This window comes from Pseudorca crassidens, chromosome 9, assembly GCF_039906515.1.
Source record: "Pseudorca crassidens isolate mPseCra1 chromosome 9, mPseCra1.hap1, whole genome shotgun sequence".
Taxonomy (NCBI): Eukaryota; Metazoa; Chordata; class Mammalia; order Artiodactyla; family Delphinidae; genus Pseudorca; species Pseudorca crassidens.
The window spans coordinates 41,938,190-41,963,943 of NC_090304.1; the positions used below are offsets into that span (position 1 = coordinate 41,938,190).

A 25,754-nucleotide genomic window follows, 5' to 3' on the forward strand; every position below is an offset into this window, starting at 1 on the left:
GCTTGGCATCTCAAGTTCTCAGGTGAAATCCATGTGCCAGTCCCTCAGCCTTCTTTCTTCTTCCCTCCCACAACTCACACAAACCTGGCACATAGTAGGTGCTCACAAAATGTTTGTTGAATGAATAATTAATCCCTGGGAGTTAGCAGGAGGTGGAGGGTGGTGAAAGATACATCGACACTCCTTCCCTCTGAGGCCAAGTGCCACCTACAGCATCACATACAAACGGGCATTTTATACCTTTGCCTCACTCAGTCACAGTTTCCACCTTAAACAGCTCACCTTGACTCAACTTTGTCTTTTTTCTTCCCTTATGACTGCCTTACCTACTGAGGACCCTTTGTTCCTGATCCTCAGCATTTTTTTTGATTTGACCCTTTCTTGCCCTTCTCCATGAGCTGCTCTGGCTCTGTAGCCACGCAGAGTACAACCATCAGCTGGTTCAGCTTAGGCTCCAGGTTTACCTGGCCCCGTGGTAGGTCTCACATGGCTGCTGACAGTACAGGCATGGGAAGGCAGCGAGTGGGGTGAGAGGGGAGGGGACTTGAGTGGGTAAGATGCATCCACAGACCACAGTTCATAAGCATCTCCCCCGTTCACCCTCCCCAGTTAGAACACTATTGAGGCTTGCAAGCCCCCTTTATAAAAGACAGTCCTCACAAGAATTCAGCCTCATTAAAGATCTACTCAGACACAGTGGCAGGTCAAAAGCTTGGGCTGTGGAGTTAGACTGTCTGGGGTTCAAATGCCCGTTTCACTACTTAAGATGTTGGGCAAGTTGTGCCTTAGCTTCCTCTCTGTAAGATGGGAGAGTAGTATCTGCATTATATATAGGGTGCTGCCACATGTTTCAGCTATTATTATTACTGTTATTAAAAAAATTAGAGCAACACCCGGCTGAATGTTTGAAGGGGGGACGTTTTTGGGAAAAAGGAAGGAAGGAAGGAAGGAAGGAAAGAAGGGGAGAAAGAAGGAGAGAAGGGCTTCTCTGGTGGCGCAGTGGTTAAGAATCCGCCTGCCAATGCAGGGGACACTGGTTCGAGCCCTGGTCTGGGAAGATCCCACGTGCCGCGGAGCAACTAAGCCCGTGCGCCACAACTACTGAGCCTGTGCTCTAGAGCCCACAAGCCACAACTACTGAGCCCGTGAGCCACAACTACCGAAGCCTGCGCGCCTAGATCCCGTGCTCCACAACAAGAGAAGCCACCGCAATGAGAAGCCCGTGCACCGCAACGAAGAGCAGCCCCCACTCGCCACAACTAGAGAAAGCCTGCGCGTGGCAACAAAGACCCAATGTAGCCAAAAATAAATAAATAAAATAGTTATAAAAAAAAAAGAGAGAGAGAAAGACAAAAAAAAAAAAAAACAGTATAAAGAAGAGAAGAAAGGCAAAGAAAAATATCACATTTCTTGTGTGCCACCTTTGCCCCAAGAACATTCCTTCCGGCTCCACTATCAGGACGACTTGCAGGTCCTCACATGCTCCGTGCTTTATCTGGTCTAGGGCCACTCCCACACGCTGTTTCCTCTGCTCCTCCTCCCCTCTAGCCTTCTGTCAGCTCACAGGTTGATCTCTTTAGACCCTCCACACCACCCCAGACTAGGCTGGGTGCCCGCCCTCCCATCCCTCTTCCCACGAGTGCGGCCCTGTGACTGGTCCCCCCGTCACCCCACACCAGGAACGAAGGGACAGCCAGCCTCTCATACCTAGTGAGTCCTGGCCTGTCTTCTCTCTCTTTTTTTTTTTTTTTTTTGCCGTATGCTGACCTCTCACTGCTGTGGCCCACCAGTTGCGGAGCACAGGCTCTGGACGCGCAGGCTCAGCGGCCATGGCTCACGGGCCCAGCCGCTCCGCGGCATGTGGGATCTTCCCGGACCGGGGCACGAACCCGTGTCCCCTGCATCGGCAGGCGGACTCTCAACCACTGCGCCACCAGGGAAGCCCTGGCCTGTCTTCTTGATTGAACCCAACCAATGTCTTCTCATCCCCACCGTAGCCCAACCTTCTGGTAGGAAGAAACCAGGAAGAAAATGGAAAAAGAAGACAGAAGGAAAGATGCAAAGGCGGCTCTTCTCTTTCCTCTCCACCCCCCCTCCTGCCTTTGAAATGAGTCTGTTTAATTTGAAACCATTTCAACCTTAAAGAAAACATCCAAGAACAGCACAAAGAACTTTTTTCCCCTGGAGCATTTAAGAGTAAGTGGTTGACATGATATCCCATCACCTTGAACACTTTAGTGTTTTTCCTACAAACAAGGATATTCTCTTATGTAACCACAATGTAACAATAAGACTTAGGAAATTAACATTAATACATCTAATCCTCAAACCCTATTCAAGCTTTGACAATTGTTCCTTTATGGCCAAAAGGTCTAGTTTAGAATCACAGTGTTTCCCTTAGATTTTATGTCTCATTGGCCTCCTTCAATCTGAAGCAGTCCCTCAGGCTTTCCTTGACTTTTATGACTTCGAAAGCTCTGAAGATGACATGTCGGTGATTCTGTAAAATGTCTGAGTTTGTCTGATGTTTCCTCAGGATTAGATGCAGGTTATGCACCTTGAGCAGGAATATCACAGAAGTCATGCTGTATTCTTCTCATTGCATCCTGTCAGGGGGCACAGAATTTCAATTCAGATTTGTCCCATTACTGGTGTCTGCCAGCCTTCTCCACTCTAACATTCCTGGTTTCCTCTTTGTTAAGTTATTAAATATTTGAGGGCAGGTACTTTGAGATTATATAAACATCCTGTTCTTTATCAAACTTTCCAATTATCCATTCATTTATTTAGTTAGCATAGGTATTTATTTATATCAGACGACCTCTAATTTCCCATTTTATTTAATGGGTTATAATCCACTACTGTTACAGCTCTATGGGAACTTAGACCCCTGTGTATTTGTGCTTGGTCTTCTTCTTGTCTTGATGTTATATTTGAGTTTTACTTTTCCCTGATTTTGATTTTTAAAATTTAACATGACTATTTTGTTTTATGTTTTTCTTAACACCACTTCATATTCTTTATGGGAATTGGCAAGGACCAAGCAAGCAAAAGGAAAGGCGATGCAGTGAGACTGAAACTTAAAGAGTTTTTGAAGCTTGAAAAACCATGTATCGTTTTTGTCCTAAGTGCCAGAAACTGGAATTCACTTCTGGGGGTGAACCACTTCTTTTGTCTTAGAAACATCTATGTGATGATTTTCATTGTACTGCAAATGTAAAGCAATAATAATAACAACAATAATAATATAGCTTTGTACAGAGCTGCTTCTGGGCCAGATGGTTCTAAACACTTTACATGTATTAACTCATCTAATCCTCACAGCAACCCTATAAGGTAGGTACTATTATTTATCCCCACTTTACAGGGGAGACATCTGAGGTACCCGGAGTTTAATGACTTGCCTGACATCAGGAGTAAGTGGTGGAGCCAAAACTCAATCTCGGGCTGTCTGACCTGAAACCACCTTCATAACTACAACGCCAAACTAATCCAGAGGAGAACTGGGTCTGGATTTGGGTCAACTGGGACTCGTACAGGGCATTCTCTTGAGGGGGAACTAAAATGGCCCTTGAGGTTGGGAAGGGAGGTTGATGCCCACCAAGTGTGAAAGCAGGGAACTAACAAGGATGAGTTTGGGCTTCTGGGCCCTGAGTATAGCCAAACTTGAAAGCCAGTTATGTAGGACCTCTGTGTTACGATTCCCTTCTCTAACTCCCCAAGCTTTCAACAACATCTTACTACCATTGTCGCTTAGCCTAAGCTGTGATGTGGGGTATTAAGGGATGGGCTCCAAGCATGAAGCAAAGGTAGGGAAGCAGCTGCCTGAGGGAACAGATCCATTGTCTAGATCCAGGTAGCCAAGGTGGCAAGCAACAGCCAGGAGCTTTTGATACCATAATAATTGCCCGAGGATTCCCTCAGATTCTTAGGTGGTCAACCTGGCAGAAGCCTTGTCTTTCTGTAGTTAAGGAAAAATTAACTCCTCATTAATAATCTGCAAACAATATTTTCCAATTATAAAGATAGGGGGCACCCTTTGAGAAGTCAGACTTTAGAGCGTCCTGTGATTTCTAGCACTAGATGGACGAGGCTGTGGCTCCTTCCTCTACCCAACCATGACTTAAGAGCTGGGATCTGGGACATCTGCCAACGTTTTCCTTGGAGTGGATTCTTCTTTTGCATGGCACATATCACAATTGCTGGCAGAGGAAGAAGGCAAGGTGAATCTTTTCTCTCAGCGTACAAAGAAATGCAATAAGTGTGTCATTGCACCTAGAGTCCCCGCAACAGAGGCCTTGTCAGAGAGGTAATGAGGGCCAGTGACTGGACACATAACAGACGGTACAGAGTAGGACCCAAGTGAGACCACTAAAAGCCAAACACAAAAAGGCAAGGGTAGAGAAATCAGATCCGGGAAGTGGGTTTACTGAGCAACACAGCTGGTATGAAGGAAGATTCCTCCAAGCAACATGGACTGGAACAGCAGGGCCTGTTCAAGTACATTCTGACTCATCAGATTTCTACGTGGAGCCACAGATGTGTTTAATTGTATACACTGAGACCGATTTGCACACTGTGAGAATGCATGAACCCAGCTGCCTAAGCCCCATAAGCATGGTAGAGATGTAAGAGTGAGTGTGGGAGAACCTGGCTGCCGCTCCCGGGGCTCTGCTCTCACTGGTTTCCTGATTCCACAGCCGCAAGACAAGATTCAATCCTGCAGCTTTCATCTGGGGTTGCAGCCCAGTCACCCATCATTCACCACTCCCTGATTTTTCTTCTGCACTATGGAAGGCTCTTCTGGGTAGCGGAGACTGTTGCTCAGAGTCTGGGTGTAATTATCACAAAACAGCCTCTGACTTTAGGGGAAAAAAATAACAAATGGACTTTGGACGATATAAGGAGATGATAGCTAACCAGTCCTGCACCCAAAACTGCAATCAGAGCAATTCTGATGTCACTGTTAATCATGCCGATTTATGTTTTGAAAGGAAACCAAATGATGAATATAATGATTATTCCTGTTTCTGCTTCCCCCCTCTTTCTCCTCAAAAACTGGCAATAACACTAAAGTCAAATTAAACATCTGTTTGAAAAATAAGCTGGAGTGCTGATGACAGCTGCGCTGGACTTACAAACGCACCACAGCTGTCAAACTCTAAATTAACAATGATTTTCATTTATGAATAGTATAGAACTAAGATATCATGGAGCTTTTTCTTCTCTACTTTCCTGGCTTCCAGGGGCTGTTAAATGCAAAATGTTGGGGAAATGCCCAAGGGAAAATGTAGCTGAAATCAGCCCGCAATGATTAATAATGGAAGGAGTGGGGGACATTCTTTCTTCTTACTTAATCTCATTTCTTCACTGGCTTTAGTTTGGGTAGTCTCTGTGGCAAGCAGGCTCGCAGGAAGGCAAATAGTTCAGGGACAATTCTTTGATTAGTGGTTGCAAATGAACGGTGATGGAGCTGTGAGCACCTCTGAAGGAATGTCATCTTCTACAGCGCTGAGGACCCTCTGCTCATCTTTCCAGCATCCTTTGTGTCTTCAGTGGACTTCCGCCCATTGTTCTACCAGATGAAGTAATGAATGACCAGGTATATGACTCTGTTACCCTGTGGTTACATACTGGGTATAAAAAGATCTAATCAAGCCATTTTGGTGACAGGATAAAACATGCCAACCTGTTTTACACTTACTTCATGAGATTGGCCAAGATGGCAGAGTAGAAAGAACCTGAGTTCACCTCCTCTCATGGGCACACCAAAATCACAACTATTTGCAGAACAACCATCAATGAAAAAGACCAGAACCTACCAGAAAAGATCTTCTACAACTAAAGACATCAAGAAGGAACCACATGGGATGGGGGTAGGAGGGGCGGACTCACGATAGAGTCAAGTCCCATACCCCTGGGTGGGCGGATAATTATACTGGAGAATAATTACATTGCAGAGGTTCTCCCACAGGAGTGAGAGTTCTGAGCCCCATGTCAGGCTATCAAACCTGCGGGTCCTGCACTGAGTTGAGCCCCCAGAGCCTTTGGCTTTGAAGGTCAGTGAGGTTTGATTTCAGGAGCCCCGAAGGACTGGGGGAAACAGACTCCAGTCTTAAAGTGAGCACACAAAATACCATGAGCTCCAGGTCCCAGGGCAAAAGCAGCAATTTGATAGGGTCCTCCTACCTGCTGGCTTTGGAGTATCTCCTGGGGGGGGGGGGGGTTGAGGAAGGGTGTGGCTCGCCCTGGGGACACAGGCCCTGGCAGTAGCCATTCTTGGGAGCTACTTCTACCATGTGGATGCTGGTGCTGGTCGACGCTGGTGCTGGCGGGCGCCATTTTGAAAATCTCCCTCCAGCTCATTAGTGCCAAGACCTGGCCTCACGCAATAGCCTGTAGGCTCTGGTGCTGGGATGCCTCAGGCCAAGCAACTAACTGGGACACACACACACAGCCCCACCCATCAGCAGGCAAGCGGCCTAAAGACTTCCTGAGCCCACAGCTGCCTCTGGACATGGCCCTGCCCACCAGAGGGCCCAGAACCCAGCTCCATCCATTGGTGGGCAGACACCAGTCCCAGAATCCCCTGGGCCCTGGCCCTGCCCTTAGGAAGACTCCACTAGCCTCTAGACCAGCCTCATCCAACAGGGGGCAGACACCAGATGTAAGAAAACCACAATCCTGCAGCCTGAGGACCCAGCCTGTAGCAGGCCAGACCCAGCCCTGGGTCCCAGCCCTGCCCACTAGCAGGTCAATGCACTTACTTCATGACCCTGAGAGACGAGGTAGGTGTGGAAACATCTCTTTGTCCTTTTCCACCCTTGTCCCAGGGCTGTCACTGTCCTACCTGGGGAAGGGGTGAGGCTCAGGAGTGGAGGAACACGTCTACTATATATTCCCTGGTTAAAAAAATATGTATATGGATTGAAAGGTTAATGTAGATATGATACCATCTGATGATTTTTCATTGTTGCATTTTTATCCTGTGACCATTTCATGTCAAAAATGTCCCGGGGCAGGGCTTCCCTGGTGGGGCAGGGCTTCCCTGGTGGCGCAGTGGTTGAGAGTCCGCCTGCCGATGCAGGGGACACGGGTTCGTGCCCCGGTCCAGGAGGATTCCACATGCCGCGGAGCGGCTGGGCCCGTGAGCCATGGCCGCTGAGCCTGTGCATCCGGAGCCCGTGCTCCGCAACGGGAGAGGCCACAACAGTGAGAGGCCTGCGTACCGCACAAAAAAAAAAAAAAAAAAGTCCCAGGGCAAACAAATTGTGGTATATACATGTAATGGAATATTATTCAGATATAAAAAGGAATGAAGTATCAATACATGCTATAACATAGATGAACCTCAAAAACATTATGGTAAGTGAAAAAAGTCAGATGCAAAAGATCACATATTGTATGATTCCATTAATATGAAATATCAATAATAGGCAAATCCGTAGAGGCAGAACGCAGATTGGTGGCTGCTAGGGGCTGCCGGGAGAGGAAAATGGGGTTCCTGCTAATGAGTAAAGGGTTCTACTTTGGAGCAATGGAAATATTTTGGAATTAGACAGAGGTGGTGGTTGCACAACATTGTCAATGTACTAAATGCTACCAAACTGATGGCTTTAAACTGGTTAATTTCATGTTGTATGAATTTAATTTCAATGTTTTAAATGTCCACAGGATCTAAACATCATGTTTTGATCCCACCACGATCAGGGCCTAGAATATCTTGGCAATCCCTGCTCCATCACTGGGATAGGACTGGGACTGGTCTTGCTGCCAGGGCTCTGGGTCCCTGTGCACGACTGGGGTGGGCCATTCACTCGCACATGCCCACCGAGTTGTGGTCACACCGCTGCCCCTTGCAGTGTGGGTTTCCGTGTTCCATCTGAGCCTCAGTTTCCTGCTGTGCCTGGAGCGCCTCCACAGCACGTACTTCCTGTTAATTCTTCCCAGTTTTCTCCCCGGGGGCTGGATCCTACACCTGGGACTCCAGCTGCGGAACGAAACTCTGCCGCCATTGGACTGCTCCCTTGGAACTATGCCACTGCCAGCCTCCCAGGAAGCCCTGGCATCTGGATTCCACCTGTTGGATGACATGTCTTAGAGTATCTAAGTCTTCCTGAACCAAGCACATGCTGCCCCCTTTTTTTTTTTTTTTTTTGTGGTACGCGGGCCTCTCACTGTTGTGGCCTCTCCCGTTGCGGAACGCAGGCTCTGGACGCGCAGGCTCAGCAGCCATGGCTCACGTGCCCAGCTGCTCCGCGGCATGTGGGATCTTCCCGGACCGGGGCACGAACCCGTGTCCCCTGCATCGGCAGGCGGACTCTCAACCACTGCGCCACCAGGGGAGCCCTCATGCTGCCCTTTAAACCATGGTCTTGGTTTCTCCAACTGCTCTCACAAGAACCAGCCTCTTCTACTGGTCTGGGATTTCCCACCCCCTTTTCTATAGATTCCTTGCTTCCACCCCTAGTTAGCATTGCTGAGGTTCTAGCCAGCCTCAAGGGAGAGCCACCCTGACTTATGACAAAGGAGCCTGTGGTTCTTCTCAATAGCTAATGCCAGAAAAATTGCAGGGTAAGCTGCACTTCAGCCACATCAGATCCTTCTAATCCTGCCAGATTCCTCTAAATCATACACAGAGTCATCAGATGTGGGTTTTCTGTGTTATTTCCTTCCAAGATAAAAAGAGTTGGTGAGCTCCATGAAGTTACAAAATCTTATGAGTTCTGGCTAATTCCTCCTAATACTCATCTCTATCCTCACTAACAAGTCTTTCTCTTGCCAGGTCCTTGGCTTTGTTTTCCATTTTCTAAAGGACATTTAGTTTCCTCACTTGGGAGCAACACCTCCCCGACCCAGGCAGTCCCATGCCTCTCCAGGCTTCACAGACCAAGTGAGGCAGAAGGTGGGGGTGTGCGGGTCAGTGTAGCTTAGTGGTGATTAGTTAACAACAAGGGCTTTGGAGTCAAGTGGAAGTGGGTTTAAGACCCAGCTCTATCACTAAACTGCTTTATTACCCTGAATACAAACTCTCTAAACCTCAGTTTTCTCATCAAGAAAATGGGAAGAGTATAGTGAAGACCCTACAGGGCTTTTATGAAGATTAAGTAAAATAAGGCATGCAATGCACCTAGCATAGTTCTTGGCAATAAATGTAAGCTACTTATACTACTCTTCATACTAACTGATGCAAGCTACTTATACTACTACTCATACTAACTGATGCATTGAGCATCTCTATACGCCTCTTCACATCCTCTCATCCCAACTCTGATTCCATCCACTGTTGCTATGAGCAGCTCTGTCCACTGTAATTAGATGATACACACCTTGTCTGTGTGGTGTACCTCTTGCTTCTTGTCCCAGAGCTTCTCTTGGTGCTGCAGTGCATGTTCAGAACCTGATGAACATTCACACACGTGCAACCCAGACTGCAGGGGCATTAATGCCTGTGGGGCTACCCTTGATCAATGGAGGATGAAAACCAATGGATAATGGCTTCCCCCTTCATTCCTGGGCACGCTGCTCTGAGACACATGTCATATGTCTTCTCCAAAGGTCCCAGCAGGGGCAAGCATCGACTGACTGCCTACGGTGATGACCAGGTCAATAACACTTGACCAAATAACCCCCATCCCCACTGCCCCCACCTTCTCCCTGGGCTCACTCCCCAAATAAACTCTCTGCACACAAGCCTTTGTCTAAGCTGGGCTTTTAGGAGAACCTAGGCCAAGAATCAGCAGTTATTGAGTTCCTGGCACCGGGGTATACATTAGAGCAGGGGTGAGTACATTTTCTTCTATAAGGTGCCAGATAAAAAATATTTTAGACTTTGTAGGCTATAAGGTCTCTACTGCAACTTCTCAATTCTGCTGCTGTAGCGTGAAAGGGGCCCTAAACAATCCAGAAATGAATGAACCTGGTTGTGTTCCAATAAAACCTTCTTTATAAAAACAGGCAGTGGGCCAGACGTGGCCCACAGACTGTGGTTTGCCAACCCCTACATTAGGGCCACACAGATGAGTAAAATTGATCCCCTCCTCCATGAAGCTTGCAGCCTTGGGTGGGAGGAGGAGCAACAAATGAGGCTGCAAAGGTGTCTGCAAACATCACTAAGGACCTTGGACCCCACGCTAAGGAATTTTGGCTTCATTTTTTGGTGATGGGGAACACTGAATACGTTCTCAGATCTAGTAGCAGCTGCAGCTGGGAACAGGTTATTTCACGTGCAAGAAATGAATTGCTCGTTTTTAATATTTCTGTGAATCCCAGTCCTGCCAGAGGGCTGCCTCCCCTGCAATCCATGACCAAACTTTCCATCAGATGGCCAAGTTCCCTTATCTGTTACCCTTGAGGCCAGAGGTATCTCAGAATTCAGAATATTTTTGGATTTCAGAAAGATAATACGGGGTACTTTGCATATATTTTGCAGCATCGAACACATTAATATTTACAGTAAAAGACTATAAATAACTTCAAGTCAGTTCAAGGCAGGTTTGGGTCCTAAATGAGTTGAGAAAATATCTTTTGGATTTTAGAGCTTTTTGGGTTTCAGAAATGCAGATGAAGGACTGTGGACTTGACTTGTTTTGTGTTTCAGCCCTAGACTGTGACATTCTCAGAGACAGTCTCTGAATCCTCATTGACTGCATACAGTAGGTGCTCCATAAATGTTATCAAGAGAGTGAGCAGACGAGACTGGCAAGAGAACACTGTTCACGGAGGGATTCAGTGGAAGAAGAGGCTGGTCAGGGACTCTGGTAAAGGACATAGGGAGACTTAAATGCTCCGATCGGGATTCTGGACTTGATCTGGAAGGTGATGCAGAGCCCCCTTCAAGTTTGTTATGTAAGCGGTGTGACTCAGCTGCCTATGAGGACAGCAATTCTTATACCAGTAGGAGGCAGAATCACAGGGCAAGGAACTAGTGTGAGCAGTACAAGGTTCCTGCAATAGTGAGGCAAGAAGTGCCTGTGAGAAAAGCAGTGAATGTAAAGCAACTGAGAGAAAGAAGAGGCAGTTATGGCAACTAATCATGTTGGGGGAGAAGGAGAAGTTGCAGGTGAACCTGACCTGCCTGAGATGGTGGAGTACAGTACTAAGATCACAGACTCTGGAACCCAGAATGCTTCTCTGTTTAAATCCCAGCTCTGTCACTTACCCTGTGACCTTAGGGAAGTTACTTAACCTCTCTGTGCCTTAGCATCCCAATAGTATTCACTTCATAGGGTTGCTCTTCGGATTAAACGAGTATCTATAATGCACCTAGACCAGGGCTTGACTCTGGGCTGTTATTACTGCCTGCAACCAATCATTGTTTCATACGGTTGAATTCCCCAAATGGTTCGCCAAGTGACTATCTCCTCCAGGGTAAGGCAACCCACATCTCAAAACCCTCCCAAGAAGTGACAAGTGGGTGTCAGAAGTCTAGTAATAAATGTATGCAATGAAGGTATGGAAAGACAAGATCACTTCCAGGGACAAAACTTTTATCAGACTTAAGGGGATAGGACTTCCCTCTGATGGGGTCTGTAAACATCTATTCTATTCACAGAGGCTTTTTCTTTCAATCAATCACCACTTTGCTGTAACAGTTTGCAGCGTTGAAGCATGCCACAGAAACTTTAAGTGCTGGGTCATTCATTTGTAGGGAGAAGGCTATAAGGAGGGATGTCTCAAAAGCCTGTAATTTAGAAATGTTCAAATCTTTGCATCCAAATGGAAAATGGAAATGGTGTCAGGTTTGTGCCAAAACGAAAGTTGTAATTGCGATGTGCTTCCCTTCCCAGCCCTCCTGGGCAAAGGAACATAACCAGCTACGTGGGCTTCAGAGCTGTCATCTACAGATGTTTAGCAGACTCTGCAGCTCACACTACCAGTCTGCCTTCTCCCAGGAATATTACCCTAACACAGCAACACAAATGCCCATTTTTGAAAGTGAGGGCTCTGCAACAAAGTTAGTGTCTCCCCCTTCATCTTTCCTGGAATTTGCTGCCAGACGTAAGCACCCAGACTAACTTTTTAGTGAATCTTCCTTCTAGCATGTCAGTCCACTGTTTAGTCCACTCATGGCTCCCTTGTTCCTCCTGAATCAAGTTCAACCTCTTCGCCTTGACACTGGAGAACCTGCATGATTTAGCAATGGATTTCGGCCCCCAATGACCTTCTAATCTCACCGAGTCTGTCTGTTTACTGTCTCCCAGTGCCACCATATTTACTCTCACCTCTAAGTTCTCACGTTAGTTTCACTCTATTCACACCCTTCACCTGGAATGACCTCTTCCCTTCTGTCCATTTATCCACAGCCTACTACTGCCTTCAAGATAGAAACTAACCTTTCTAAGGAGCTCTGGTGCTCCCATTATTACATTCTTCATGCATCTACTTTCTGACTAACCATGTTTAATCTGTCCCCAGTTCATGTCTGTCTTGGGTTGGCTAAGTTTTGCATATGTATTTTTATTTACACCACAACTAGACTTCAGGAAAGTGTCTTGAAAGTCAGGATCCTTGTTTATACTCTGAGACTTTCTCAGTGATGGTCAGCTCTGGACACATGGAATACTGGTTGTGATTGGTTTCTCCAATACCACCTTCCACAAGAAAAACAAGGAAACTTTCTCATCTAGATAAAGGGTATTTCTCAACTTGATTCAAGGCATCAGTTTGATACCTGTACTTCCTGTTATACTTAAAAGTGAATTATAAGAGTATTCTCATTAAAATCAGGAATAAGCATGAATACCACTATTTAATACTGTACTAGAGGTGATAGATAATAAACTAAAACATGAAAAAGATACAAAGGTATATTTATTCATTATTTCCCCCCCAAATGAAAAATAAACATTAGAACTATTAAGAGAGTTCAGCACTGTCTAAACTCAAACTCAAGGTACAAGAATCAATAGCTTTCCTAAACACAAGCAATCAATGATTAGAAACTTTAACAGGAAAAAAGAGCCCATTCACAAAAGCAATAAAAGTATAAAACACCTGTGGGGGAGAAAAAGCCTTACAAGAATGTTTAATTCAAATGAGGAAAAATTACATGACTTTCCTGAAGGACATAAAAGACCTGAAGAGGGGATATTCCATATTTCTAACTGGGAAAACACACTGTAGGTTGCTATGATATAAAAACATATTGTAGGGTTTGCAACACCATTCAAAATCCCAATATACGTTTTTATTAAACACAACACAAACTCATTCTATGATTCGTCTGGAATTATGAATCTGCTTGAATGGCCGTGAACATTTTGAACCAGAAGATTAATGAGCGATGACTTGCTATCAAAACATAAAATAAAATTTTGCTATAAAATGGTGTGGGTTTCGTGCAGGGATAAGAAGATCAGCAGAACAGAACAGACATGTATAAAAATTTTATATTTGTGAAAGTAGCATTTCAAACAATAAGGGAAAGGACAGACTATGTGATAAATGGATGTGAAACAACTACCTAGCCATTTTGAGAAAAATAGGTAGATTTTCATTTCCCAGCTGTGTGGATAGCTCTGGTCTGTCCCTCCAGCTACTTCCTTCAACCTTCTGTACCCTGTTCTTTGCGGGAGAGGAGAATCTGTGTGAACTCTATCAACGAGGCTTCGTTGTCCTCGTGGTGGGAGTCAAGGTCAAAAGGGAGAATCGACAGGGAATCAAGACTGGGATCCCTGTGGGTCACCTCAGGCTAGTAGCTTCCCTTAACTGAAGTTCTCAGCCCCTGGGAGGTGGTGGTCTTCTCTGCCCCGTCCTCTGCACGCTCCTTTCGCCCCTTCAGACACGGGTGCTAAAGGCTCCTCTCACTTTTATTTTGGCCACACCATCATAATCAGACCCCTGATTCAATGACCCTTTGGCACCTCATGTGGAGCATGCCATCTATTTTTTCTTGAGGCTTATTGATACCATATTATTCACAAAATTAAATTCCAGGAAGATTAAAGACCTAAATTTATTTTTAAACCTATAAAAATATTAACAATATGGGAATATATTTATAACCTTGGGTGTAGGAAGATTATTTTTAGACAAGATACAAATCAAAATTCATAAGAGGAAGGATGGATACATTTGACTAAAACAAAATGCCAAATTTTTGGATGATTAGATACTCATAAGCAAAGTTAAGAGAAAGATGGAGAGGAATATTTGAAATTTATAACAAAGTGTTATTATCTGTACCATACAAGGATCAATTTTAAACATAAATATAGTTTAAATATATTAAATTATATATTTACATATGTTTATATATAAAACACATAATATAAAATATATTTTATACATATAATATACACATATATTTTATATATAAATATATGGAAATATATAAACATCAATTTTTAAAAGAAACATTATTAGAATAATGGACAAGAATATGAATGGGCCATTTACAAAGAGGAATAAGAGAAATAAATGGAATAAATATTTGAAAAGATTCTTAATATTACTAGTAATCAGGAAAATATAAATTACCACAAGACACCATTTTTAACCATCAGATGGGCAGAACTTTAAAGAATGATAAACATCAAGAGCTGTTGAGGAACTTCCCTGGTGGTCCAGTGGCTAAGACTCCACACTCCCAATGCAGGGGGCCCGGGTTCAATCCCTGGTCAGGGAACTAGATCTCACATGCCACAACTAAGAGTTCACATGCCACAACTAAAGATCCCACATGCCGCAACTAAGACCTGGTGCAGCCAAATTAAAAAAAAAAAAAAAAAAAAGAGTTGTTGAGCAAGTAAGGAAACAGGCTCTCTTGTTCACAGTCAGGGAGAGTGTTTAAGTTGGCAAGCTTTTTGGAGGAAAATCTGGCAGTGTCTATTAAAATTATAAATGTCCAGCCCTTATGATCCTACTTCTTGGCAGCTACCATGGATAAAAACTTGCATATTTGCTCAAAGAGGTATGTATAAGGATGTTTATTATAGCACTATTGGTAATAGTAAAAAACTGGAAACAATCTAAATGTCCATCAACTGTGGAATAACTAACACATTTGCACAGTAGATTATATGCAACAGTTTAAAAACAGAGATAGATCCATATGTTCTGACCTGGAAATATCTCTAATACCTTTTATTTAGTGAAAACCTATTTAATTTCAGGACATCACGTAGACCATGATACCATTTGTGTAAAGGGTACTTGTATGTTTTTTTATATGTGTATAAACTCACAGATAGAAGTCTAACAAATACACACCAAATTGATATCTATTGTTACTTTGGGGTAGAAGACTGTGGGATTTATTGGGAGAAATGTCAGAGATTTTTCACTTTTTTTGTATTCTGTATTTTTCTGTATTTCACTATTTTCTGTATTGTTTGAAATTTTACAATGTGAATGTATTTACATCTTACCTATAAAATGATTTCTTTAGTGAATAATTATAAATTACATTTAATTCCTTCAGAAAAAGATAAAAGAAAGGAAGAACATGGGGCTTTAGCATTAAATGGAAGTATGACTTCAAGAAACTTGCCTAATTCACTGAGACTTGTCTCCTCCTGCATAAAAGGGGGAAGTTTGTTGTGAAGATTAAATTAGACAAAGCCCGCTAGATGTGCAGCTGACTTCATGGTAGACAGTACTGGTTGTCCCTTTCTTTCTTCTCCATTTGGCCTGTGAGAACCTTTAGGGCCAAGATCTTAACTTCAGTTGCCTGTACACTGTGGACGTCTGTGCAAATAGAAGCTCAGTTACATTTACTGAAAGAATGAGTGACTGAACAAGCCACATTTGTTTACTGTTAATGGATAAACATATGTTCACATATGTTCATTGTTAACAGTAAACAAGAGAAGCCTTTTTGGCTTCCAACAGGAAGATCAAAGGCTTCTGGTTTGTGAGAATAAGTCAAAGAAAACCAGAGATCTACACCAAAGGGATGAGGGTTTTAGAGCAGGAAGGTTCATCACACAGATCTGATATTGGAGAGCCCCTCTGTGGAGTGATAGGGCTGCCATGGGCAGGGGTGTGGGTACTGGAAAGCCAAGCTGAGAACCCGGTCTCCAGGCTGAGAGACTGAATATACTAATGGACAAAGGCTAGGCTGTATCTGACAGTGACGATAGAACTCTGACCCCCAACCTCTGCAGTAAATGGGAAGCCAAACCACAACGTCTGCAGCCATTAGTCCAGAACGGTTAGGACTTGGGCAACGATGTCAACTCTCTAATTTTGCCCCACTGCCTCCTCTATTTCCATCTCAGGACCAGTCAGAGAAAGCCTAATATGCTCTCCAAACCAATCACATCAGATGCTCCATTTCTAGTTAGCCCGCCCTCAGCTTCCCCATGCCAACAATCTCCAGTGAGAAAGTACCCACAATCTTCTCTTATTTTTCACTGTAAAGCTTTCCCACTCCTCTGCCTGCCTTTGAGTCTCTGTCAAATGCTAGTGATGGCAGCTGATTTCCTTGCTACATAGCAAGCTCTGAATAAATAGCCTCTTTTCTCAGTTCAGTGGTCTTCGTTTATTCCCACAAGGCCTTCTCCCACATTGCAACTAGATACTAGATACATGTTATATATTGGGATTTATACTTATACATAAATTCTACTTCTAAATTTAAAACAAATCACCAATGTAGATTAGTGCCAAAAGCCAAACTTCTCAAGGAATCTGAGGAAGGATGCTCAGCTTGCATTAAACTAAGAAAAAAATAAATGATGTCCATACAGATGGCAGCAAAAAGAGGCCAAAGACAAGACTGCGTCTGGACAATGGACAGAGGCTTCCAGAAATCTCTGCAAGCTTTCTTTTTCTCCCATAAGGCAGGCACAGCTGGGTCCAGAAACTGCAGGGACTGGAGAGTCTAGGTGGAATGCCTCCTTATCAGTCTCTCCTCAGGGCTGGGCTGTAGTTGTAAGTCTTTAGAAATGTCCACCTGCCACAGGTTCAGACAAATGAACCAAATATATACATAAGGCCTTAGGGGATTTAAAGAAGAAGATGGTTGGGAAGTTCCCAGCCCCTAACTCCAAGAAAAAGGGTTTCTTGGATGCTGGCATTGGAGCCTTGCCTATCTATCTACCCACGACTATTTGCCTGTCTGAAATCCTAAAATTCTCAGCATCACTCTATAGAGTCTTAAAATGTATTTAAAACAGGTTATAGCCACATTTCTCAAACTACTTAATGTTAATAGATGTCTCAGCAAAAAAAGGAGCTTTGCAGTCAAGTCTGGGAAATGCTGGGCGAAACCAAGTTAAACAGACTTCTTTTTTGGCAGCACTTTGCAAAACCTTCAATATGCTAATATATGTTGTGAATCTGCAAGAAGGAGATATATAGCATACAGCATCTTCCGAAGTTATTTAACCATAGAAATTGATTTCCTGCCCACCTATTTACATCTCCCTGAACATCATTCTATAACATACAACTTTGGAAGCACAGGTTTGAGATAATGCTACCTTTCATGGGAAAACCATTGGCTGGCTCATACCTCTCATCATCTATTGTAACTCACCAAGAGGAGGATCAAGATGCCCCATAGGAAGCGGGGCAAGAGGGCAATTTTGATGGGAGAAGGAAGAAGACAGGATCATAAAGCAGAGCCTGGGGCCAACGGAGGTTATAGTCAGGTCTCAGGTCAGTCTAGCACAGCTTAAGGACAGGGGGTGTATTCAAGACGGAGGAAGCCAAAAATTATCCTCGCCCGGGTCATAATTTTTCTTGACCAGCCATAGGGGTCATTATCTCTAGGAAGATAGAGAGTAACCAGCAGGTCATTGCATGGGAAGAAAATAGAGATTCAGGTGATTGATTCTTTGCATAGCACTTTACAAAAGACCGCCCATAGTCCTGTTTTAGAGTCAAGATAAGGGAGGGCAGAGAGATGATACAACTTGTCTGATGCCCCAAAAAAGGCACTTTTCCTTCTGCAACCGCACCACGGAGACTTCGAGAGAGCACAGGAAAGGGGAGTGAAGTGTTGCAAGGATTCCCTTGTTCACTTACTTTAGAATCACACAGCCAGTTCCTGCAGGGGGCGCTATCCAGAACACCTGGATCCGCGTCCTCCTCCGTGGGGTGCTTTCGGTGACCGCAACGGGGCAATTACTCATAAATTGTGTTTCTTCTTCATCTATGATCTGTGGAAAACCAGTGGAAAATAAACACATTAAAATGCAATGTCACTTTGGGAAGTTTCCGTGTTGACACTTCCTTAATTTTATTTTTAAATCTGTCATTTTCTGTTAGTAGTTCTACATCCCCAAGACACCAGAACAGTGCCTGGCACAGAGCCCCACTTAATGCTTGTTGAATTAACGTAAGGGCAAGGATGTAGCACCTGTTCTCCGCTCTCTGGGACCAGGATCTTATGTCAGCACTTTGAGGGACAGGCCACTAGGTGATGATGTTGCTCATTTCACTACAACAACCTGTGTCCCACTTCAGGGAAGGAGGAGGGTGGGGGAAAGATGATCCAAAGCAAACACTATATACCTAGACGTTGTGATTCAATTTTATAGCTTGAAATTAAAATGTTAAAAGAAAACCCCCCTTTGGAGTAAGTATACCAAAGTACATAAAGTCGCCCAGCTCTATAGCACTGTTTACTCTTGCAGCCTCTCCTTTCTTAATTTGTGCCTCATACCGGTGTTCTCCCAAGTTAACCATCAAGATTTCCTGTGACACTGCAAAAAAGCTGGTAGCCATTCCCATTCCACAAGGCTGTTTTCACCATTTCTCCGGCTTGCTTCTGGGTCTGCAGCCAGGACTTGCCTATCCCTCTCATAGAACCACAGACTGTTAGACCTGAACGGCTCTTTTTGGGGAAACCGTCTAAATCCAATGGGTCTTAAGTGCCAACTCCAACTGATTGGTAGTAGCTGTGTTATGAGTGGTGTTACTAACATTAACAGAGAACATTTATTGGGTGTTTAGTGTAGGCTAGGTACTAAGCTAAGTGCTTTATATGAATTACTCATTTAATTTTCAAATACAACTTAATGAGATCATTATATCCATATTGTATTTACTTTATTTAAAATGTTTTTTAATTCCTCTTTTTTTTAGGAAAGCAGGTAAAAAATTAAGTCACATCATATCCTTTCATCACTGTGCAAAGCAAAGGCAACGTTTTGTTTACCTCTATATTCTTTATACATCTCTCATTTCCTTCCTTTGTTTACTGCTCACGCCTAAGTATTTAATATATGTCCTTCTGAATATCTCTATATACATATATTACATATATGTGTGTGTGTGTAATTTACTTGAAGTTACATAGAGTTGTTTTGTATTTTAATATTTCTTTCACTTAATCTTATAATTTTGAGATATGTCAGTGTTACTACATGTGAATGTAACACTGCTACTGATGCTGCTTAGTACTCCACTGCATGCATGGACCACATTTTACTTATTCTCCCAGTGAGGAGCACTTAACTGACTTCCAGCTCTTTGCCTCGACAAACATTGCTGTAATACAAATCCTCATGCTGCTCTGCTTATGAACGTACCTGAGAGATTCTCAGCAATATAAACCATGTAGTGGGACTGCTTGGTTGTGAGGTTGTAGGTATAATCATATTAATTTCACTAAGTAGTTCCAGATTGTTCTGCAAAATGGCTTTACCTACTTTCATTCTATAAGCTATGCATAACTGTTCCCATTTCCCCATATCCTCACTAGTACTTGTGATTATTGGACTTTCTAATTGTTTCCAACCTGATGGATGTAAAGTAGTATCTTGTTTTCATTTAATACTAGCAAATTTGAGCATCTCCTTCACATGAACATCTTCATGTTTCTCCTGTGAATTGCCTACTCAAAATATTTACTGGTGGATTTTTCTTTTTCTTGTCGATTTGTAGGACTTTCCAGATATGAAATGCTCATCATTTACAAATATCTTTCTGTCACCCAGACGTTCATCTTATCTTTGGAATTCTTCAATAATTTCCATCTAATCAAATTGATCAATTTCTCTCCTATGGCTTGCACTTTTTTGGTCTTGCTAAAAACACTGAGATCACAAAGATATTCTCTAGTATTTTCTTCCAGTAGCTTTATAATTTTATTTTCACATTTAGGCCTTCAATCCATTTAGAATTTACTTTTTAATGTGATGGAGTAGGGATCCAACTCTATTTTCTCCATACTGTGAGCTACTTCAAAACAAATTAGTAAACAGATTTTTTTAGAGCAGTTTCACACTCACAGCAAAATTGAGCAGAAAGTACAGCGAGTTCCCATATACCCCCTGTTCCCACACATGCACAACCTTCCCCATTATCAACATCAGGTATCAGAGTGGTACATTTGTTACAACTGATAAACCTATAGAAACCTACACTGACACATCATCACCCAAAGTCCACAGTTTACATTAGAGTTCACTCTTGGTGTTCTATGGGGTTTTGACAAAGGTATAATATGCATCCACCATTGTAGTATTGTATTGAGTAGTTTCACTGCCTTAAAAAATCCTCTGCTCTGCCGACTCATCCCTTCCTCCCCACAACCCCGGGCAATCGTCAAGCTTTTGCTGTAATTGCTTATTAGTTCCCTGAGGTTTTTTGTCGATTCAGATTTTCCTATGTAGACAACCATGTCATCTGTAAACAAAGACGGCTTTATTTCTTCCTTCCCAATCTGTATATCTTTTATTTCCTTATCTTGTCTTGTTGTATTAGCTAGGACATCCAGTATGATGTTGAAAAGTAGTGGTAAGAGGGGACATCCTTGCCTTGTTCTTGATCTTTGCAGCAAAGTCTCAAGTTTCCTACCAGTAAGTATGATGTTAAGTGTAGGTTTTTTGTACGCTCTTTACCAAGTTAAGGACCTTTATCTCTATTCATAGTTTGCTGAGAGTTAGGGTGTTGGATTCTGTCAAATGCTTTTTCTGCATCTATTTATATGATCATGTGATTTTTCTTCTTTCACCTGTTGATGTGATCGATTACATTAATTGATTTTCAAATGCTGAACCAGCCTTGCATGACTGGGATAAATCCCACTTGGTTATGGTGTCTATTCTTTTTATACACTGTTGCATTTGATTTGCTAATATTTTGTTGAGGAATTTTACATCTATGTTCATGAGAGATATGGGTTTGCAGTTTTCCTTTCTTTGCAATGTCTTTGTCTACTTTTGGTAATAGGGTGGTGCTGGCCTCATAGAATGAGTTAGGAAGTAGAGAATCGGTATAATTTCTTCCTTAAAGAAGAAATTCACCAGTGAACCCATCTCAGTCTGGTTCTTTCTGTTTTGGAAGGATATTAATCATTGATTCAATTTCTTTAAAAGATATAGGTCTACTGATATTTTCTATTCCTTATTGTGTGAGTTTTGGTAGATTGCGTCTTTCAAGGAATTGGTCCATTTCATCTAGGTTATCAAATTTGTGAGCATAGAGTTGTTTGTAATACTCCTTATTATTCTTTTAGTGTCCATGGGATCTGTAGTGATGTCCCTTCTTTCATTTCTGATATTAGTAACTTGTGTCTCCTCTTTTTTTTTTCAGTTAGCCTGGCTAAGGGCTTATCAATCTTACTGATCTTTTCAAACAACCAGCTCTTGGTTTTATTGATTTTCTCTATTGATTTCTTTCTTTTTTCAGTTTCATTGATTTCTGCTCTAATTTTTATTATTTTTCCGGTTTATTTTAGATATATTTGCTTTTCTTTTTCTAGTTTCCTAAAGTAGAAGATTAGATTGATTTAAAGTTTTTCTCCTTTTCTAATATGTACATTCAATGCTATAAATTTCCCTTAAGTGCTGCTTTCATTGCATCGCACAAATTTTGATAAGTTGTATTTTCACTTTCATTTAGTTCACAATATTTTAAAATTTCTTTCGAAATTCCTTCTTTGACCCATGTGTTGGTTAGAAATGTGTTGTTTAATCTCCAACTATTTGGGGATTTTCCAGCTATCTTTCTATTATTGATTTCTAGTTTAATTCTATTGTGGTGTGAGAGCAGATATTGTATAATTTCTATCTTTTTAAATTTGTTAAGGTGTATTTTATGACCCAGAATGTGATCCATCTTGTTGAATGTTCCATGTGAGCTTGAGAAGAACATGTAATCTGCTGTTGTTGAATCGAGTCTATAGATGTCAGTTAGATCCAGCTGATTGATGGCACTGCTGAGTTGAACTATGTCCTTACCGAATTTCTGCCTGCTACATCTGTCCATTTCTGATAGAGGGGAATTGAAGTCTACAACTATGACAATGGATTCATCTATTTCTCCTTGCAGTTCTACAAGTTTTCAGCTCACACATTTTTTTTTTTTTTTTTTGGCGGCACGCAGGCCTCTCACTGTTGTGGCCTCTCCCGTCGCGGAGCACAGGCTCCGGACGCGCAGGCTCAGCGGCCATGGCTCACGGGCCCAGCCTCTCCGCGACATGTGGGATCTTCCCGGACCGGGGCACGAACCCGCGTCCCCTGCATCGGCAGGCGGACTCTCAACCACTGCGCCACCAGGGAAGCCCTCAGCTCACACGTTTTGATGGTCTGTCGTTAGGTGCAAACATATTAAGGATTATTACATCTTCTTGGAGTATCGATCCCTTTATCATTATGTAATGCCTCTCTTTATTCCTGATAACTTTCATTGCTCTGAAGTCCACTCTGCCTGAAATTAATATAGCTATTCCTGCTTTCTTGTGATTAATGTTAACATTGTATATCTTTCTCGTCATCCTGCTTTGAATCTATTGATATATGTCTTTATATTTGAGGTGGATTTCTTATAGACAACATACAAGGGTCTTGTTTTTGATTCACTGACAACCTTTTAATTGATGTTTAGACCACTGATGTTTAAACTGATTATTGATATAGGCAGATTAATATTTACCATATTTGTTGCCTTGTTCTTTGTTCCTATTTCTGTCTTTCACACTTTTTCTGTCTTTTTTGGTTCTAACTGAGAATTTTATATGAGTCTATCTGTTTTCCTTTCTTAGCGTATCAATTATACTTTTTCTTTTCTTTGGCTTTTTAAAATGGTTGTCCTGGAGTTTTCAGTATACATTTACAACTAACCCAAGTCTGCCATCAAATAACACTATACTGCTTCAAAGATAGTGCAAGTACCTTATAATAACAAAATATCCCTAATTCCTTCCTCCTTTCCCTTATATCATTGCTGTCATTCATTTCACTTACACATATATAAGCATATATAGACATAAACATATATAATTGAATACACTGTTACTATTATTATTTTGAACAAAGTATTATCTGTTAGATCAATTAAGAATAAGAAAAATTTTTAAATTTATTTTACCTTCCTTTATTCCTTCTTTAATACTCTTCCTTTTTTAAATGGAGATCTGACTTTCTGACCTATATTATTTTTCTTCTCTCTAAAGAACTTTGTAAACATTTTTTGCAAGACGGGTCTACTGGCGACAAATTCCCTCAATTTTTGTTTGTCTGAAGAAGTCTCTATATCTTTTTCACTTTTGAAGAATAATTTCACAGGGTACTGAGTTCTAAGTTGGTGGCTTTTTTCTCTCAACACATTAAATATTTCACCCCACTCTCTCCTTGTCTGCATGGTTTCTGAGAAGTTGTAGATAATTCTTATCTTTGTTCTTCTGTAGGTAAGGTGTTTTTTTCCTCTGGCTTCTTTCAGGATTTTTAATTTATCTTTAATTTTCTGTAGTTTAAAAATGATATGATTGGGTATAGTTTTTTTGGCATTTATCTTTCTTGGCGTTCTCCGAGCTTCCTGGATCTTTGGTTTAGTGTCAGATATTAATTTGAGGAAATTCTCAGTCATTATTGTCTCAAGTATTTCTTCTGTTCCTTTCTCCCTTTCTTCTCCTGGTATTCCTATTATGCATATGTTATGCCTTTTGTAGTTGTCTCATAGTCCTTGTATATTCTGTTCTGTTTTTTTCAGTCTTTGTGTTTTTGCTTTTCAGTTTTAGTAGTTTTTGTTGATATATCCTCAAGCTCAGAGATTCCTCAGCTGTGTCCAGTCTACTGACAAGCCCATCAAAGGCATTCTTCATTTCTGTTACAAGGTTTTTGATCTCTAGCATTTCTTTTTGGTTTTTCCTTAGGATTTCCATCTCTGCTTACATTGCCCATCTGTTCTTACATGCTGTCCACTTTATCCATTAGAGCCCTTAGCATATTAATCATTGTTGTTTCAAATTCCCTGTCTGATAATTCCAACATCCCTGCCATGTCTGGTTCTGATGCTTTCTCTATCTCTTCAGATGTGTTTTTTGCCTTTTGGTTTGCCTTTTAGTTTTTTGTTGCAAGGTGGACATGATATGCTGTAAAAGGAACTGAGGTAAATAGGCCTTTAGTAACATGTAGACATACCTCAATTTATTGTGGCTTCACTTTATTGCATTTCACACACTGCATTTTTTAACAGTATTTTTTAATTAAGGTATGTCCATTTTTTAGACATAATGCTACTGTGCACTTAATAGAGTACAGTACAATGTAAACATAACTTTTATATGTGCTGAGAAACCAAAAATTTCATGTGACTAGATTTATTGCAATTTTTGCTTTATTGCAGTGGTCTGAAACTGAACCAACAATATCTTTGAAGTATGCCTGTGGTAAGGGGTCAGGGAGAGGAAGTGTTCTATAGTCTTATGATTAGGTCTCCGTCTTTCGGTGACGTGTACCCCTGCACTGTGAATTTCACGTGTGCGTCTCAGTTACCCCCCACCACTTAGGTGGGACTGGATGGCTGGAGGGGGCTGGAGTTGGGTATTTCCCTTCCCCCAGATAGGCTACGTTCTGATAAAACTCTAGGAGATTAGGCTCCAGTAAGATAGCTCCTCCTGAGAGCAGACCTTGTTGAGAAGAACAGAATGCCTGGTGTGTTTAAAACTAGCTCCTTTCCTCCTCCCCTTGCCAGAAGCCCGAAGAGAATTTTTTCTCTGATATTCACTGTGAGGACATGGTAGATCTCCTGGAGGTGAAGCCCACAAAAGTTATTCCCCCTCCCCGCCAATGACTGGGCGCCTCTGGAGTTTCTAACTCTCAGACTTGTCCACACTGAGCCTCAAGCAATCCATCTATTGTAGTTCAGGTTTTCCTACTCCGGCACATGGAAATTTCTGCTCTGTTAAGTTGTCATTCTCTGTATCCTCCTGTCTGCCTCTCCAATTTGGGGGCAGCAATGTGCCCGGTGATCTCATTTCTCTGATGGCTCTAGAAAGAACTGTTGCTTTTTTGGTTTGCTCAGCATTTCACTTGTTAGGATGGAGTGGTGACCTCTAAGCTCCTTACCCGGGGGCCTAGAAGCTAGATGTCCATACCGTGAGCTACTTTTAACACCACTCAATCCATCTTTCCTCCACTTTGTGATGCCACCTTTCTCATATAAAGAGTGACCATAAAATTTATTGTCCAAACAAGGATGAAAAAGTTTGTTATTAATGATCACAATATTCTGAGACAACTGGCAAAAGAGACTTTTCCAGGCCAATGGGGCTTATGTATACCAGGTTCCCAAACACATTGTTACTGAGCTTTATACTCAGGTTCCCACCCACCCCCACCATAGCACTGTAAATATATTTCAATATCTGCAACGGCAAGTCCTCATTCCCTGCTCTTCTTTATCAACATTGTGTTATCTCTGTGGATCTTTATTTTTTCATATATGGTATAAATACTCTAAAAACTCCCTTGCTTCTCTGTCGTTTTATCTTCTTTTTTTAAAATTTAATTTTATTTATTTTTTTATACAGCATGTTCTTATTAGTTATCCATATTAGTGTATATATGTCAATC

At 42.1% G+C, this 25,754-nt stretch overlaps 1 protein-coding gene across 1 annotated transcript in view; it reads right to left on the bottom strand.

Moving 5' to 3' along the window:
* Nucleotides 1-25,754, bottom strand: part of SPON1 (spondin 1) — a 274,194-nt gene that overhangs the window by 174,098 nt on the left and 74,342 nt on the right. Inside the window, exon 3 of the mRNA XM_067749816.1 lies at nt 17,977-18,110. Coding sequence (XP_067605917.1) covers nt 17,977-18,110 — 134 coding nt within the window. The remainder of the gene's footprint in view (nt 1-17,976; nt 18,111-25,754) is intronic.